The following is a 12,832-nucleotide window of genomic DNA, read 5'->3' as shown; positions in this document are numbered from 1 at the left end:
CTATTCTTGGCTAAGGATAGTTTCTAGGACAATAATTTCTCTGTGTAAAACACTTAAGAGCATTCGTTGGGACATTGCTTTATGATCCTTGCTGGTTTCTCTAAATATGGTAGAAGTATCTTTTTCATGTCTCTGATTTCTCCTGGTCCTTCAACAATTTTTAGGTTGTTTATAGTGAGATCATGCAGTTCAAAAAGCATTGCAATAAGTCTGGGGAAATTGGGGGACAGTTCCACTATCGCCTCACCGCACAATTTTTTTTCCTTGCTTCCTAAGAAAAAGTATTAATCTGGCATCTTTTGACTTCCATTAGAGTTATATTGGCGCCCCCTGTTTGTGTTAGCAATGATCAGAATCTGATAGTACTACTTTCCTTCCCTCCCCACCCCCACTCCTCTTCCCCACGTGGAAGCAGAGAAGGAAACAGCCTTGGAAGTTCTCTCTGGGCAACTGTCAACCTTTCAGGGACGTTTGCTTTCTGCTCTAGGAGAAACGTTCTCTCTGGAGGCTTGGGCAGCAGGCGCCTCTGGTGGCCACCAGCTCCCAGACGACCAGGCCGGCTGGCCTTTCAGGAGAGCGGGTAGAGCAGGAAGCCCCTGGAAACAACAGGGCACACCTCCTCTGGCCCAGCGCCGCCCTCTGTGAGCCCAGACCCCAGCCTCCGCAGGCCGTCTACCCACCATGCCAGACGCCCTAGCGGAAGTGGAGCCGAAGGCCGCCCAGCCCCAGCGGGGTAAAAATACTTTGGCCGTGGAGGCGGAGAAGGGCAAGAAAAAATCCCGGCTTTTGAGGACGGTTCCTGCTAGCCTGATCAAGTTCGGGGCTTTCCAAAACCAAAACCGAGAAAATGTTCAGGCTGGGGCCACACCCCCTGTTACGAAGAAGACAAAAGAAAATTTGGAGGGGCCCTGCGGCCTGGGCTGTATAGTTATTCCCAGCTGTCAGCGTTTGAACAACTTCCATTGCTTCCTGTTTTTCTACAGCCTCCTGATCACCTCTCAGGGTGAGCCTGAGTGGGGGTGGCGGTCACTCTGGTGAGGGCAGCCACGGTGCCTTGGGGTTGCTGACGTGGCAGAGGCGAGAGGGACAGGCGTGAGTGGGGGACTCCCTGTGGTGACCCAGCTTGAAGCAGCTGTAGTCTCTCAGGTTCTCAAGGTCTGTCTGGAATCAAAACAGGTTAAATGGGCCATTACCTTGGGTGTGTGTACCTGTCATTGCTTCACCTCAGCAGGCACGTGAGTGACACAGTCCACCTTACACAGTGTAGGTGACAGCGGCCTGATCTCCAGATAGGAAGGTGCTGTAGGGTCATTTAACGTTGTTTGGTCATGGATCCTGGGAAGTTCAGGGTTGAATTAGTTGGGGGATTAAAATAAAATTGAATATGGTGACTGTGACCACCAGTCTGTTTCTGCTTCTGCTCACAATTTTGAGACTGGCTGGCCAAGCTGCTCCCTGCCTGGATTTGGTATCCTCATATGTGAATTGAAGAGGTGAAGTGGGACCTCAAACAGCTTATATATCAGAGAACCCAAACTGGAAGGTGTTTATCTTTGCCCATACAGTTAAAGAATGTGAATTTGAATGCCTTTAGAGGGGGTGGTGTTCTTTACTTGGCCACAGCCCTCACTACTTCCACTATGCTTACGATTCTTTACTATCCTGTTTACACTGATGGCATTGAAGTTTGCCAGACGTGATCTCTCTTTTTGCTCTAAAATGTTATTTCTAAATAAGCCCAATAAAAAGGCTGTATGTGATAAGAACCATATGAGAGGAACACATAAATAGTGATCAATTTATCTTGATTTTTATTAAAGAAGTTTCTTGGGAAAGAGACATTTGAATCATGCCCTGATAAATAGGGTACAGTTGTGATAGTTGGAATGTAGTTAAGGACTATTTATTGTATAAGGAAACGAATGAGTGAATGAATGAATGAATGAATGTTTGGATAAATAAACACTCAGATACGGGAAAGCCTTGTTCCAGAATGGTGAGTGATGAGTTTGGCTTGGGTGATGGTTTCACCTAAGCACCAAAAGGAATAATTATATTTGTTTTATTCATCGTATCTCCCCAGGACCTAATTATAGTGATTAAGACAGAAAAGGCACTTATTAAGTATGTATTGAATACATAAATGAATAAAAAAAGAAGGAATAGACAATTTAATGAAGGTCTTTAAATACCAGACTGAGAATTTTGAGAGGATACTAAAAGTTGCTCACTTCCTACTAGTGTACTAGGTGATGAGTAAGGTGCTTTACAAGTATTATCTCACTAAATGTGATCTCCTTACTAGGTTGGTAATGAGGAGCCATTGAAAGTTTTTGAACAAGTGGTTCACAGTGTATGTTTTTAGCTCCACTCCTTTTCATCTGACTTCACATAGATCATTAGCTCAGTTTGGGTATAACATTGAGTTTCCATTCATAAAAATGACTTATTCCATGGGTATTTATCAGTTGATCTATTTATTATTTGTTGTTACATTTTAAACAATTTTGAAATAATTTCAAACATACAGAGAGGATGCAAAGGTGATATAAAGAATTCCTGCATTCCCTCACCCACATTCTCTAGTTGTTCACATTTTACCACATTTTTTCCTTCACCTTTTCTTAATACATACAGACTTTTTCAGACATGGTGCCCCATTACTGCTAAAGACTCCAGTGTGCATTCTCCCAAAATGAGGACAACCTAACCATTATACACCCTTCTCAGTCAGGAATATCAGTGCAACACTACCATCAAATTAGGCATTGGTGGCCCCACTCAGATATTGCCAACTGCCTTGATATTGTCTCCTTTTCCTTTCTGGTCCCAAATTCTATCCAGGAACACATAGTGGATTTAGTTTTCGTATTTTAGACTTCTTTAGTCTGCAGCAGTTCCCTACTTTCTCCCTGTTTCTTATATCCATGCAAGTCTTAAGGTATATGGGTCTTTCACTCTGTATGGGGAATTTCAACTTGGGTATATCTGCTGTGTTCTCATGACCAGACTCAGGTCATGCCTGCCTAATTGAATCCAGACCCCAAATTGGTATCAGGCATAGTCCCAGAAGATATATCCATAAAGATGGGATTTTGGTGGTAGATGGGTAATCATTTTTGGCATGTAGTGGCATCATAATGAATCAAGCTGTCACTTGTGTTTGATTGGGATGAAGTACCAGTTCAGGTGCGTATCTTAAAAGCCCAAGTGGCTCTACATTTTACCTGATGGTAGTGATAAGGACTATAAGGATTCTGCTGTTGGATGGAATCTTTTGAGTGCCCTTAAGCACATACGAAGAGAAAATGACAAATTCAGCTCAAGCCCTATCTGAGAATTCTGGAGCTCCCATCACAGCCGTAAAAGAAGTTCTCATTTCTTTTAACCGTCAATCTTATGTTTTTGGAATTCAAACACAAAATTTAAGTGTCTGGGTGGATGAGTTGTAATGGCAGTTGAATGCACAGTCTTATTAAGTTTGACTTGCATCTTCTCTTCTGTTACATATCCAAAAATAATTGTTAATTTTTTAGTCTGTTAAGTTTGTTTCTTGTTAGGATAGAATGGTGACTTCCAAGCTCTTTACATGTAGGACTGGAATGGTATATAAGTTTTTGTATGGACACATAGTTTTGTTTCTCTGGATTTTATACCCAGGAGTGGAATTTCTGGGACCTATAGTAACTTTATGATTCACTTTTTAAGTATGCTGTAGGTTTTTCATGTGTGTGTTTTATCAGTTTGAGGAAATTGCCTTCTATTCCTACTTCATTATTTTTACAAAGAAAGTGTGTTGGGTTTTGTTAAATGCTTTTTCTGTTTGTGTGTGTGTGTTTGTTAATGTGGTTCCTGCCCATTATTATATTAATATAATGAATTACATTGATTCACTTTCATATTTGGTATGAAATTAGAAGTCCCATGGCTTTGTACATTTAAATTTGGCAAAACATTCAAAATAATCATAAACAGAAACAACTTATTTGAAGAGTTTTGTTTTATAATGTATTTGTCAAAAATTCTCTGAATATTTTGGCTAAAATACTTCAATAGGAAAAAAGAACTTCATACATTATTTAGTAGTGTTTTCCTTGAGCTTACTAGATATTTATGCACCTGTAGAGAGTGTCTTCTCAATTAAAATGTGACCTACAGTGGAGAGTCATTTGGAGACTTCACATTTATTAACTATTATGTTGGAAGTCCATAAGACCTCATTCAGGCTGAATGATTCACTAGAAGGTTGTGGGACTCAGAGAAAGATGTTATATTCATGGTTATGATTTATTAAAATAAAGGAATACAGATTAAAATCAGTAAAGAGAAAAGCATAAGGAACAAAATCCAGAAGAAACCAGGTCCAAGCATCCATGTATCTTTCCCAATGGAATTGCGTGGACATGCTTAATTTTCCCCCAACAATGTGTGATAACACATGCAAACAGTTGCTCTGTGAGCCTTGGTGTCCAGGTTCTTTTGGGGAGGATCAGTCATGTAAGCATGCAACATCTGTGTGACTGACCTCAGCTACTCAGTCTCCATTAGCACACTCCCATACGCACAACAAAAAACACATTCACCAGAAATCATACTGTTAGCGTAAATTATCTGATCAAACTGATACATGGCCCAAGGCCTCAGGCATACAACAACAGATGATCACCTTAAATCCCCATATTTAACATAAATTGTTAGATCAGACTGGTTCTGTGTGGTCCAAGGCCTCAGGCAGAATATTCCAAGGGCTCAGAGTCATCTTCTGGCCCCCAACCAAAGGCCAGTCTTGAAGACAGGCATTTTTGAGCAACCAAGGCCTGCTGAGTTAATGATTTACTGCAAAACTATACAAAGCAAGTTGGATGAATTGCAGCTAATTTCATGGAAACAATTAGGAAAAAAGATCATATTAAAAATATATTCTTCAGAAAAAAATATGAATAACATTTTATTAGAGATAAGTATGGCTAAGAAATTAAAGTATATGAGTGCATATCAAGAACATATTCTTTTATTTTTTCAAAGTTATGATATATAATATAAAGGTGTATGAAAAGTTTTTGAATAAACTTTTAGCTTCACCATGTAATAAAACTAATTTGTCTGTAAATGACAAAAATCATAGGAGTTTTTTATATACTACTGGATTACCAGGCATTGAACCAGGGAAAAAACAAACCATCAAAGATGAAATCTGAAGTTGGTTATCTGACCTGATTGGGCTTGAAAACAATGAAAACAGCAATATTTGTGCCTGTGGAAAATGGTTATACTGGATGTGTATGTCATGTAGTGACGTTATTTAAAATGTTGCCTAAAATCAAGTTCTTATTGATGGCAAGACTTTGGGAGATGAGTGGCTTCTCTAGCTGACTCATATGGTAGAACTTTCAACTAGAAAGGTTCTGGGGTTGATCAAGTTCTTCTGACTGCTCTGGAAAGTTTACAGAAAAAAATAAGAAGTTTAAGGCATGATTAGGAAAATGTGTGAGCTTCTCTGATGGTTCTACAAGAATCTCATTACTCTTAGCCACACACTGCATTTTGAACAGTTCCAATGCAGGATTACAACATAAGTTCAATGCACAGATTTACCAGATCACTTTTGTTAGAGTTGAGATTTTGATTGGAGAAGAGTGGAACCTTAAGAATTGGGATGAAGGCATTTGGCTGGAATTCAGTGAATCTGAGGACCATAAATCCCCAAGTCCTAAACCTCCTTTCCCAGTAGGAGCAACGTATCTCCCATGTCTGAAGAAAAAGCAATTCCTTTTTTGAAGACACTGAACTTACCTCACCCAAGCTAGGGGAGTGCTGATTGCCTTTATGATGCATGCCACTACCCCTTATTGCTGTCAGACTCATAACTACAATTAGATCCCAGCCTTCCCAGAATGGCTAACATAAAGTCTATCCTGGGAGATACTATACACCACAGATTTGCCTGCCACTTCAGTGATGTCTCTAGGGAGCAATTGGTTTGGAGTGTGAGGGCTGTCTCTTCTAAAATGAAGGAAAAGTTTCTTCACTTGTTCCATTCACTATTAAGAAACATGATCTTCAGGGACCCTGTGTTTTTTTTTTTTTGAAGGTGGAAGTATGTTATGGTAGCACTATAGCTCTCCTCAGGGGAGGCCCTGAAAAAATAGAGGAAAAAGGAAATCATTCCAGTGGGCAGACCATTGAGCAATACATCTGATGATCCATATTGCCTAGATACCATGCTGCCATTGCCTAATTTGACCATTTGGTGGCTAGGAGAGCTGGGTAAGTGGCATGTCTCTTTGAATGGGCAGAGTTATCCTGTGTGGATGTTCACCAAAAGAAATCCATTGCAGAGGAAGGTTTCAGTAATGAGATAGGTAGGCACCCTGTGAAAATTCCCCATTGTATGTCTTGTTCAGTGGGCTCATGTTTATGGTGACAATTGCATCAAGAATAGAGGTTATGCCAGAGCTGAACGCATGGATTTATCCTTACCAGTGCTGATGTGGCTATTGCCCTTATTGAATGCCTTATACACCATCATGGTCATCTTATTTATTATCACATTGCTTTAAGTGAAGGAACTCATTTTCTAGGAGAAGGAGTATATCAGGAAGTTCATGTTCATGGAATTCACTAATCTTACTACATATTTCAATAACCAGAAACTCTTGGCCTTATAGATAATTATAATGTCCTATTGAAGACTTACATAAAGTCCAGCTAGGAGACAACAATTTTTAAAAATGGGGATGCTGTCCTGTAAGGTGAGGGATATGCTTTGAGATAGCAACCTACATATGTTATGTGTGATCAAGGAGTAGAAGAGGAAATGAATAATGGAAGAAGGAAGTTATCAACTGTGTTTGCATAACCATTTAGAGAAATAGAAACTGCAGCAACTATGCATTTTTTCTTACTGTTTTATGTATACACACCCACACAAACATATATACACATTTGTGTGTGTGTGTGTGTATTCCAATTTCTTTTTCTTTTTCCCCTACTATTTTATAAAAGAGCACTGTGGGAGATAACGTTACAAATTCATCTCTAGGTTACAGAATATCCCTGAGAAGGGGGGTTAATACTCCAACCTCAGAGATGAACATAGCTACTGAAAGGACGTTTCTTGCCTTGTCCATTATCCTCCTTGGCCACATCTAAAATGAGAGTTGAAGAAAACTCTTCTGTTTGATGCAACAAAGTTTTTGTATCCTGTCTCCTGCTGGTCTTGGTCTGTTAAACTGTTGTTGCTCCAAGTCTGACTTAGAGTTTCTTTTTCAGAACAGTTCCCTCACAAATTTAGTTAGGTCTATGATGTGTGAGAAATTATTTATTTATACCTTTCAGACATTTTTATACCATTTATACCTTTGCAATTTACTTTTTGTATTAAGAAAAACCATTTAGGTTTATGATTGAACTAGAAGATGGAGTAAAATTACCTTGTGATGGATAGGATGACTGGTTGAACTCTGTGTCTCTGTTGCTGTTGTTGTTTTTCCCTTGGAAAGAGTAAGAAATCTTTATAAGAATGATAATTGCACAATGTTGGGCAGAAACATGATGGTGTTGCTATTAATTTGGAATTCTAGTTCAAATAGAGGAAGAAGGGTGAAAATGAATCCTGAGTGGTCTAAAAGGTGAACTCTGCAAGTTACTTGTCTGTTGGCCATAGACTTCATTATTCGTGGTCTGGACTCACACCTATTTCCAAGGGGCCTAGCAGCCTGTAAACTACATTTCCCAGGCTTTCTTTCTTGCGTGCTTCCACTTAGGTGTTGCCAATGAGAGGCTATGGCAGTAGATTTGAAAAGGGGGCGAAGGAAAGCCCGTCTTTTGTTTTTTCCTCTCTGTGGTGATTGGCAATGGCAGCAATACTGGGTGAATAAGAACTCCTGGATTTATGCTCAGGCATCACTGCAGCTCCATCAGCAGCAATAGTGGGTGCTTCAGCAGCCAATAGGTATGGCTCTCGCTCTGCAAATGCAAGAGCAGCAGAAGCAGTGGATGACTGCACGTTGGCTCTCAAAGCATTAGCAGTAGTGTAGGTCCTGGCCTTCCGCAAAAGAGGTGGTGATTGCAGTTCCGACAGCAGCAGCAGCCCATGCTGCAGCAACTCCCGCCTCATAGGTATCATGAGTTTTGATTGGTAACTCTTTTCCCTTTTCACTCCAACAAATGTATTACTTTTGTAACCAACCTCTGTATTAATTTCCTTTATGTTTCACATATTTAGTACAATTTTTTCCTAGTTGGATACTAAGGGATAGAAATGCACCTATATGATACCATTTACTTAATGTTTAGGAACATGACAAACAATTCTCTATATTGTTCAAGGATATATACATTGTCCAAAAAAAGGATTTAAAAGAGTCAGAAGTTATAAACTTCGAATATAGGATATAGGTTATGGAGAGAGAAGAATGTGTTTGGGGAGTGCATGCTGGGCTTCAAATATGTTATATTTCCTGTTCTGGGTGGTAGATAAAGATTCATTAGATTGTTATTTATTCATTTTTTAAAAGATTTTATTTACTTATTTGAGACTGAGTGAGAAGAAAGCGGGGGAGAGAGAAAGCATAAGCTGGGGGGAGTGGTAGAGGGAATGGGAGAAGCAGACTCCCCACTGAGCAAGGATCCTGATGCAGGGATCAATCCCAGGACCCTAGGATCATGACCTGAGCCAAAGGCAGATGCTTAGCCAATTGAGCCACCCCTGTTATTTATTCATTTTAATAACTGAATTATAATACATTAAAATAAAGATCAGTACTAAGTAAGATGACTAAAAAAGATGAGTATTCTCCAGTAAATAGGTACAGAATAGGTATAAAAATTTAATTAGCAAAAATTTCATAGAGGTTAAGGCCTATTAGTATTTTAGAAAACGAATCATGTGCTTATGGATCTTAAACAGTCAAAATAATGTAAAATAAACTTAAATCAATGTAAATTGTTTTGGTTTATAATGATTATAATGGTGTTATCTTTTGTCTCTTAAAATGCATATTATTGCTTTCTTTTTTTTTCTTTTTTCATTTTAGGTATTGTGTTTGGTCTCGTAGATCTGAGCATTGACACCTTTGAGAAGGAAAGTCATCTGAACAACGTGGAGAATTTATTGTTGTCTTTGACTTATGATATTTCATCTTGCCTGATTGTGGTGTTTATAGCATACTATGGAGGGAGAGGAAACATACCAAGATGGATTACATTTTCCTCCTTTTTAGTAGGATTTGGATCACTTTTATTTGCTTTTCCATATTTTAGTGGTGGAAATGATAGAGCAAGTGTAGACATTGAAGGTAAGATTATAAAAGGTGCATGAAATTATTATTCATTTAAACATTGGCTTTAGGAACTTAAAATAGACTGTAATACTTGTCTGTACATCCATCTGTCTGTATCTATGTATATTACCATGTTTATTAAGCTAATTAACTGTAGCTCCCTACTAACATATATATGCTATTCTCTTATCTTCTCATGATCATATATCCTTTCATGTAAGAGATAGGCATAAGAAGAAGAATATTTTGGGATAATTATTTTATGAAATTGTTTTTCTTTCATCAGTTTTCATATGTATTATAAAACTCTTGAGAACTTCGGTAATTCCTTATGTCTTCCACAATATGCTTTCCTTAATCCTTTATTTTGACTTTAACACACATACACGAAAGCACAGATTAATACATAAATAAACACACAGAAAAAGAAAGATCAGACTCCTACCATTTCAAAATGGGAGCTGCTCTTTGGCACAGGATTGGAATCTAAAAAGATTAGTGGCTTCTTCACTTTGTTCATTTTTAAAAAGACTTATTCCAGGCTCATGGGTGGCTCAGTCGGTTAAGCGTCTGCTTTCAGCTCAGGTCATGATCTCAGGGTCCTGGGATTGAGTACCGGATCAGGCTCCCTGCTCAGTGGGGAGCCTGCTTTTCCCTCTCCCTCTGCCTGCTGCTCCCCCTGCTTGTGCTTGCTGTCTGTATCAAATAAATAAATAAATAAATAAATAAATAAATAAATAAATAAATAAAATCTTTTAAAAAAGAGAGAGATTTATTCCACGATCTTTTTGCTATTGCTAGTAGATAAAGGTTACTTTGAAGTTTCAAAGCACTATTCCTGGCACTGTTGTGTTGGGTAGTTTCTTGGTGTGTATAGGTCATAGCGATGTTAAAATGGATCTACCCATTTTGGCAACCTTCAAGTGGCCTTTACCAAGACATTGTAGAAAAAGCCGTGAGGATGTCTCCAGGTGTGTATGTACGTGTATATACATGCTTATGATATTTAAAAGTATGCTTATGATGTATGCTCACAATTTAAATAAATAGTACCTATTAAATGCAATTTATATAACATTATATACTATATAATTCACATATTAAGCATTATGTTGATATATATCCTCAATAAATGAACTATATAATATTCACATATATTTATAATATTTTATTTTTTTGGTGGAAAGCATTTATTTTCAGATGTTGGACAGCAGGAATCTCAGGACCATGATCCCTAGGAGAAGGGAAACCAACAAACTGAATTTTATGGGAGAAGGCAAGAGCTGCAACGGACATATTTGATTATCAGGAGGCTGAATGACCTCCTTGAGTTTAATAATTATGAATTCAAAGTGAGATTTGCATGGTTGTGTGTTTTTCTCCAGCCATATTCAGCTTTACAAGTGTAAGAGCAGAGTAGGGAGAAGAGTTTAATTTGATGAGGCTTGCAATTTTACCAAGGGATTACTTGGTAAGAGAGCAAGGGATTTAAAAGTGCTATAATGACAATGGGAGAAGTTAAGGACCGATGAGGATATTGGGATGGTGAAAAAGAGCAGTATCAAAATCCTAGTGGGTTTTAAGGATTGTTGGAATTGGGTTACTAGAAGTGAGCTGGAAGATAGGGATGTTTTGAATGTGGAATGCTTGAAATTGCAACTAAGAAAGGTTTGTAGTTATTGTTTTTGAAAGTTTAAAATCAAGTGGAGTACAAGTACATGGGAGGAGAAAAATTCAAGGGACTAAGAGATTAGGGTGTTTAAAATATCACATTGATACTGATGTCACCACAAGTTAACATATCTGTATAAAATTGAATCATCAGTATTTTAAATCACAGTTCTAAACACCTCCTCCCGCTTGACATGGAGTCAACTAGCAGTTGATACGGATACTGAACCAGATGAAAATTTCCATTAGTGTACTGTATTGCAATCTGCACTCTAGCCAGTTTTCTACAAAAATATTTTAAGAGCATTTGTTAAATTCCAGTCAGAATGGACACAATCAGAACAATCTAATAGCATTGCCTGGATCTACCAATCTAATAACAAATGCAATTCCAAGAAACACTTATTTACTATTGTTTTACAACGATGTGAATAAAAAAAGCTTAAGAAATAGACAGCCACCTAAAGGAATTTAAAATCTAGTGGGTTACCATATAATGACTAACTTCAATGGAAATAATTTTTTATTGTATAATGCCTTCTCTTTATGAGAAGAAGTTAGCATGTCTAAAAAGGGAAATTATTCATTTATCTATTATTTATTTTTAAAAAGATTTTATTTATTTGAGAGAGAGAGAACATGAGCAGGGCAGAGGGGCAGAAGGGGAGGGGGAAACAGACTCCCCTCTGAGCAGGGAACCCGATGCGGGACTTGATTCCAGGACCCTGGCTGGGATCATGACATGAGCCGAAGGCAGACACTAAACCAACTGAGCCAACGAAGTGCCCTGAAAAGGAAATTATTTAAACAGAGTGACACAAATTTAATGTGATGATTCCTGAAGAAGTGGATATAGAACTAAACTCAGAAGATAATCTGATAATACAGATAATCTAGAACATTAGAAATACTTTTTCCTGGGTGTCAAAATTCAGGGATACCGGTTGCCAAATTTAAGAGGAACATATGTATGTTGTGTATGTGTGTATATGTATATACAAATACACACATAATTGTATATATATGTTATCGTGCATACACATTTATATTTGGTTTATAATATATGCGTCTTTTCCAGTATTCCCACAAAACTCCTTTTATAGTTGCATTTTAATGAGAATATAATGACTGATTTTAGAACTGCTACATTCAGTGTAAATGAAATGTTAACTAAAAAAAGGCATACTGGTGGAAATAACTTTGTACAAGGTAAAATATTTCATGAGAGATACTGTATATTTGTTGTATGTTTAATTTTTTACTCATTTAACAAAAAATAATTATCTTTTCAAAAGGTATCTGTCAAGAAATGAAGACTATCAAGGTTTGCAATAAAGCTGTACCATCATTCCAAGCAAAATATGTAACTTCCTTCATCCTGGGGCAGATTGTGCAGGGAGTAGCAGGAATGTCTCTTTATATCCTTGGAACAGTTTTTATTGACAACAGTGTTGCCACACACTCAGCTGGTATTTACCTAGGCAAGTTTTTTTTCCCCCTCTCTAATATGGTTGACCCATTTTGAAATTTTATTGAAGTTTTACATCTTGGTGTACATATCTAAACAGACATGTAAGTGCTAGTTATTGGTTCTTATAATAACATTATAGTAAATGATAAGTGGTATGTGTGACTTCAAAATCACATTGAGCTGCCTGATTCTGAGGAATTGCTTGAGATTTGGAATTGTAGACAAGTCATCTGAAAGTCATCAAAAAGTTAAAGAGAAATGGGAAAAGGACATACTTTAAGTAATAAGAACGATACTCTTTCTATGTATTATGTCTAGTATATATAATACATATAATATTTATGTATATATTTGTCATATCAAACTATATAGCTTGCATTTCATTTCTCTAGGAAAAAGTCTCAAA

The 12,832-nt window shown here is 37.6% G+C and overlaps 1 protein-coding gene across 1 annotated transcript in view; it reads left to right on the top strand.

Annotated features, from left to right (window-relative positions):
* Window positions 1–681: 681 nt before the first annotated feature.
* The window catches only part of SLCO6A1 (solute carrier organic anion transporter family member 6A1), a 101,669-nt gene continuing 89,518 nt past the window's right edge, over window positions 682–12,832 (top strand). Inside the window, exons 1-3 of the mRNA XM_034655647.1 lie at window positions 682–1,003; window positions 9,039–9,299; window positions 12,251–12,436. Coding sequence (XP_034511538.1) covers window positions 682–1,003; window positions 9,039–9,299; window positions 12,251–12,436 — 769 coding nt within the window. The remainder of the gene's footprint in view (window positions 1,004–9,038; window positions 9,300–12,250; window positions 12,437–12,832) is intronic.

The sequence above is a fragment of the Ailuropoda melanoleuca genome, chromosome 3 (assembly GCF_002007445.2).
Source record: "Ailuropoda melanoleuca isolate Jingjing chromosome 3, ASM200744v2, whole genome shotgun sequence".
NCBI lineage: Eukaryota > Metazoa > Chordata > Mammalia > Carnivora > Ursidae > Ailuropoda > Ailuropoda melanoleuca.
Note: the sequence above shows the minus strand (reverse complement) of the source record. Positions and strands in the feature narration are given on the sequence as shown.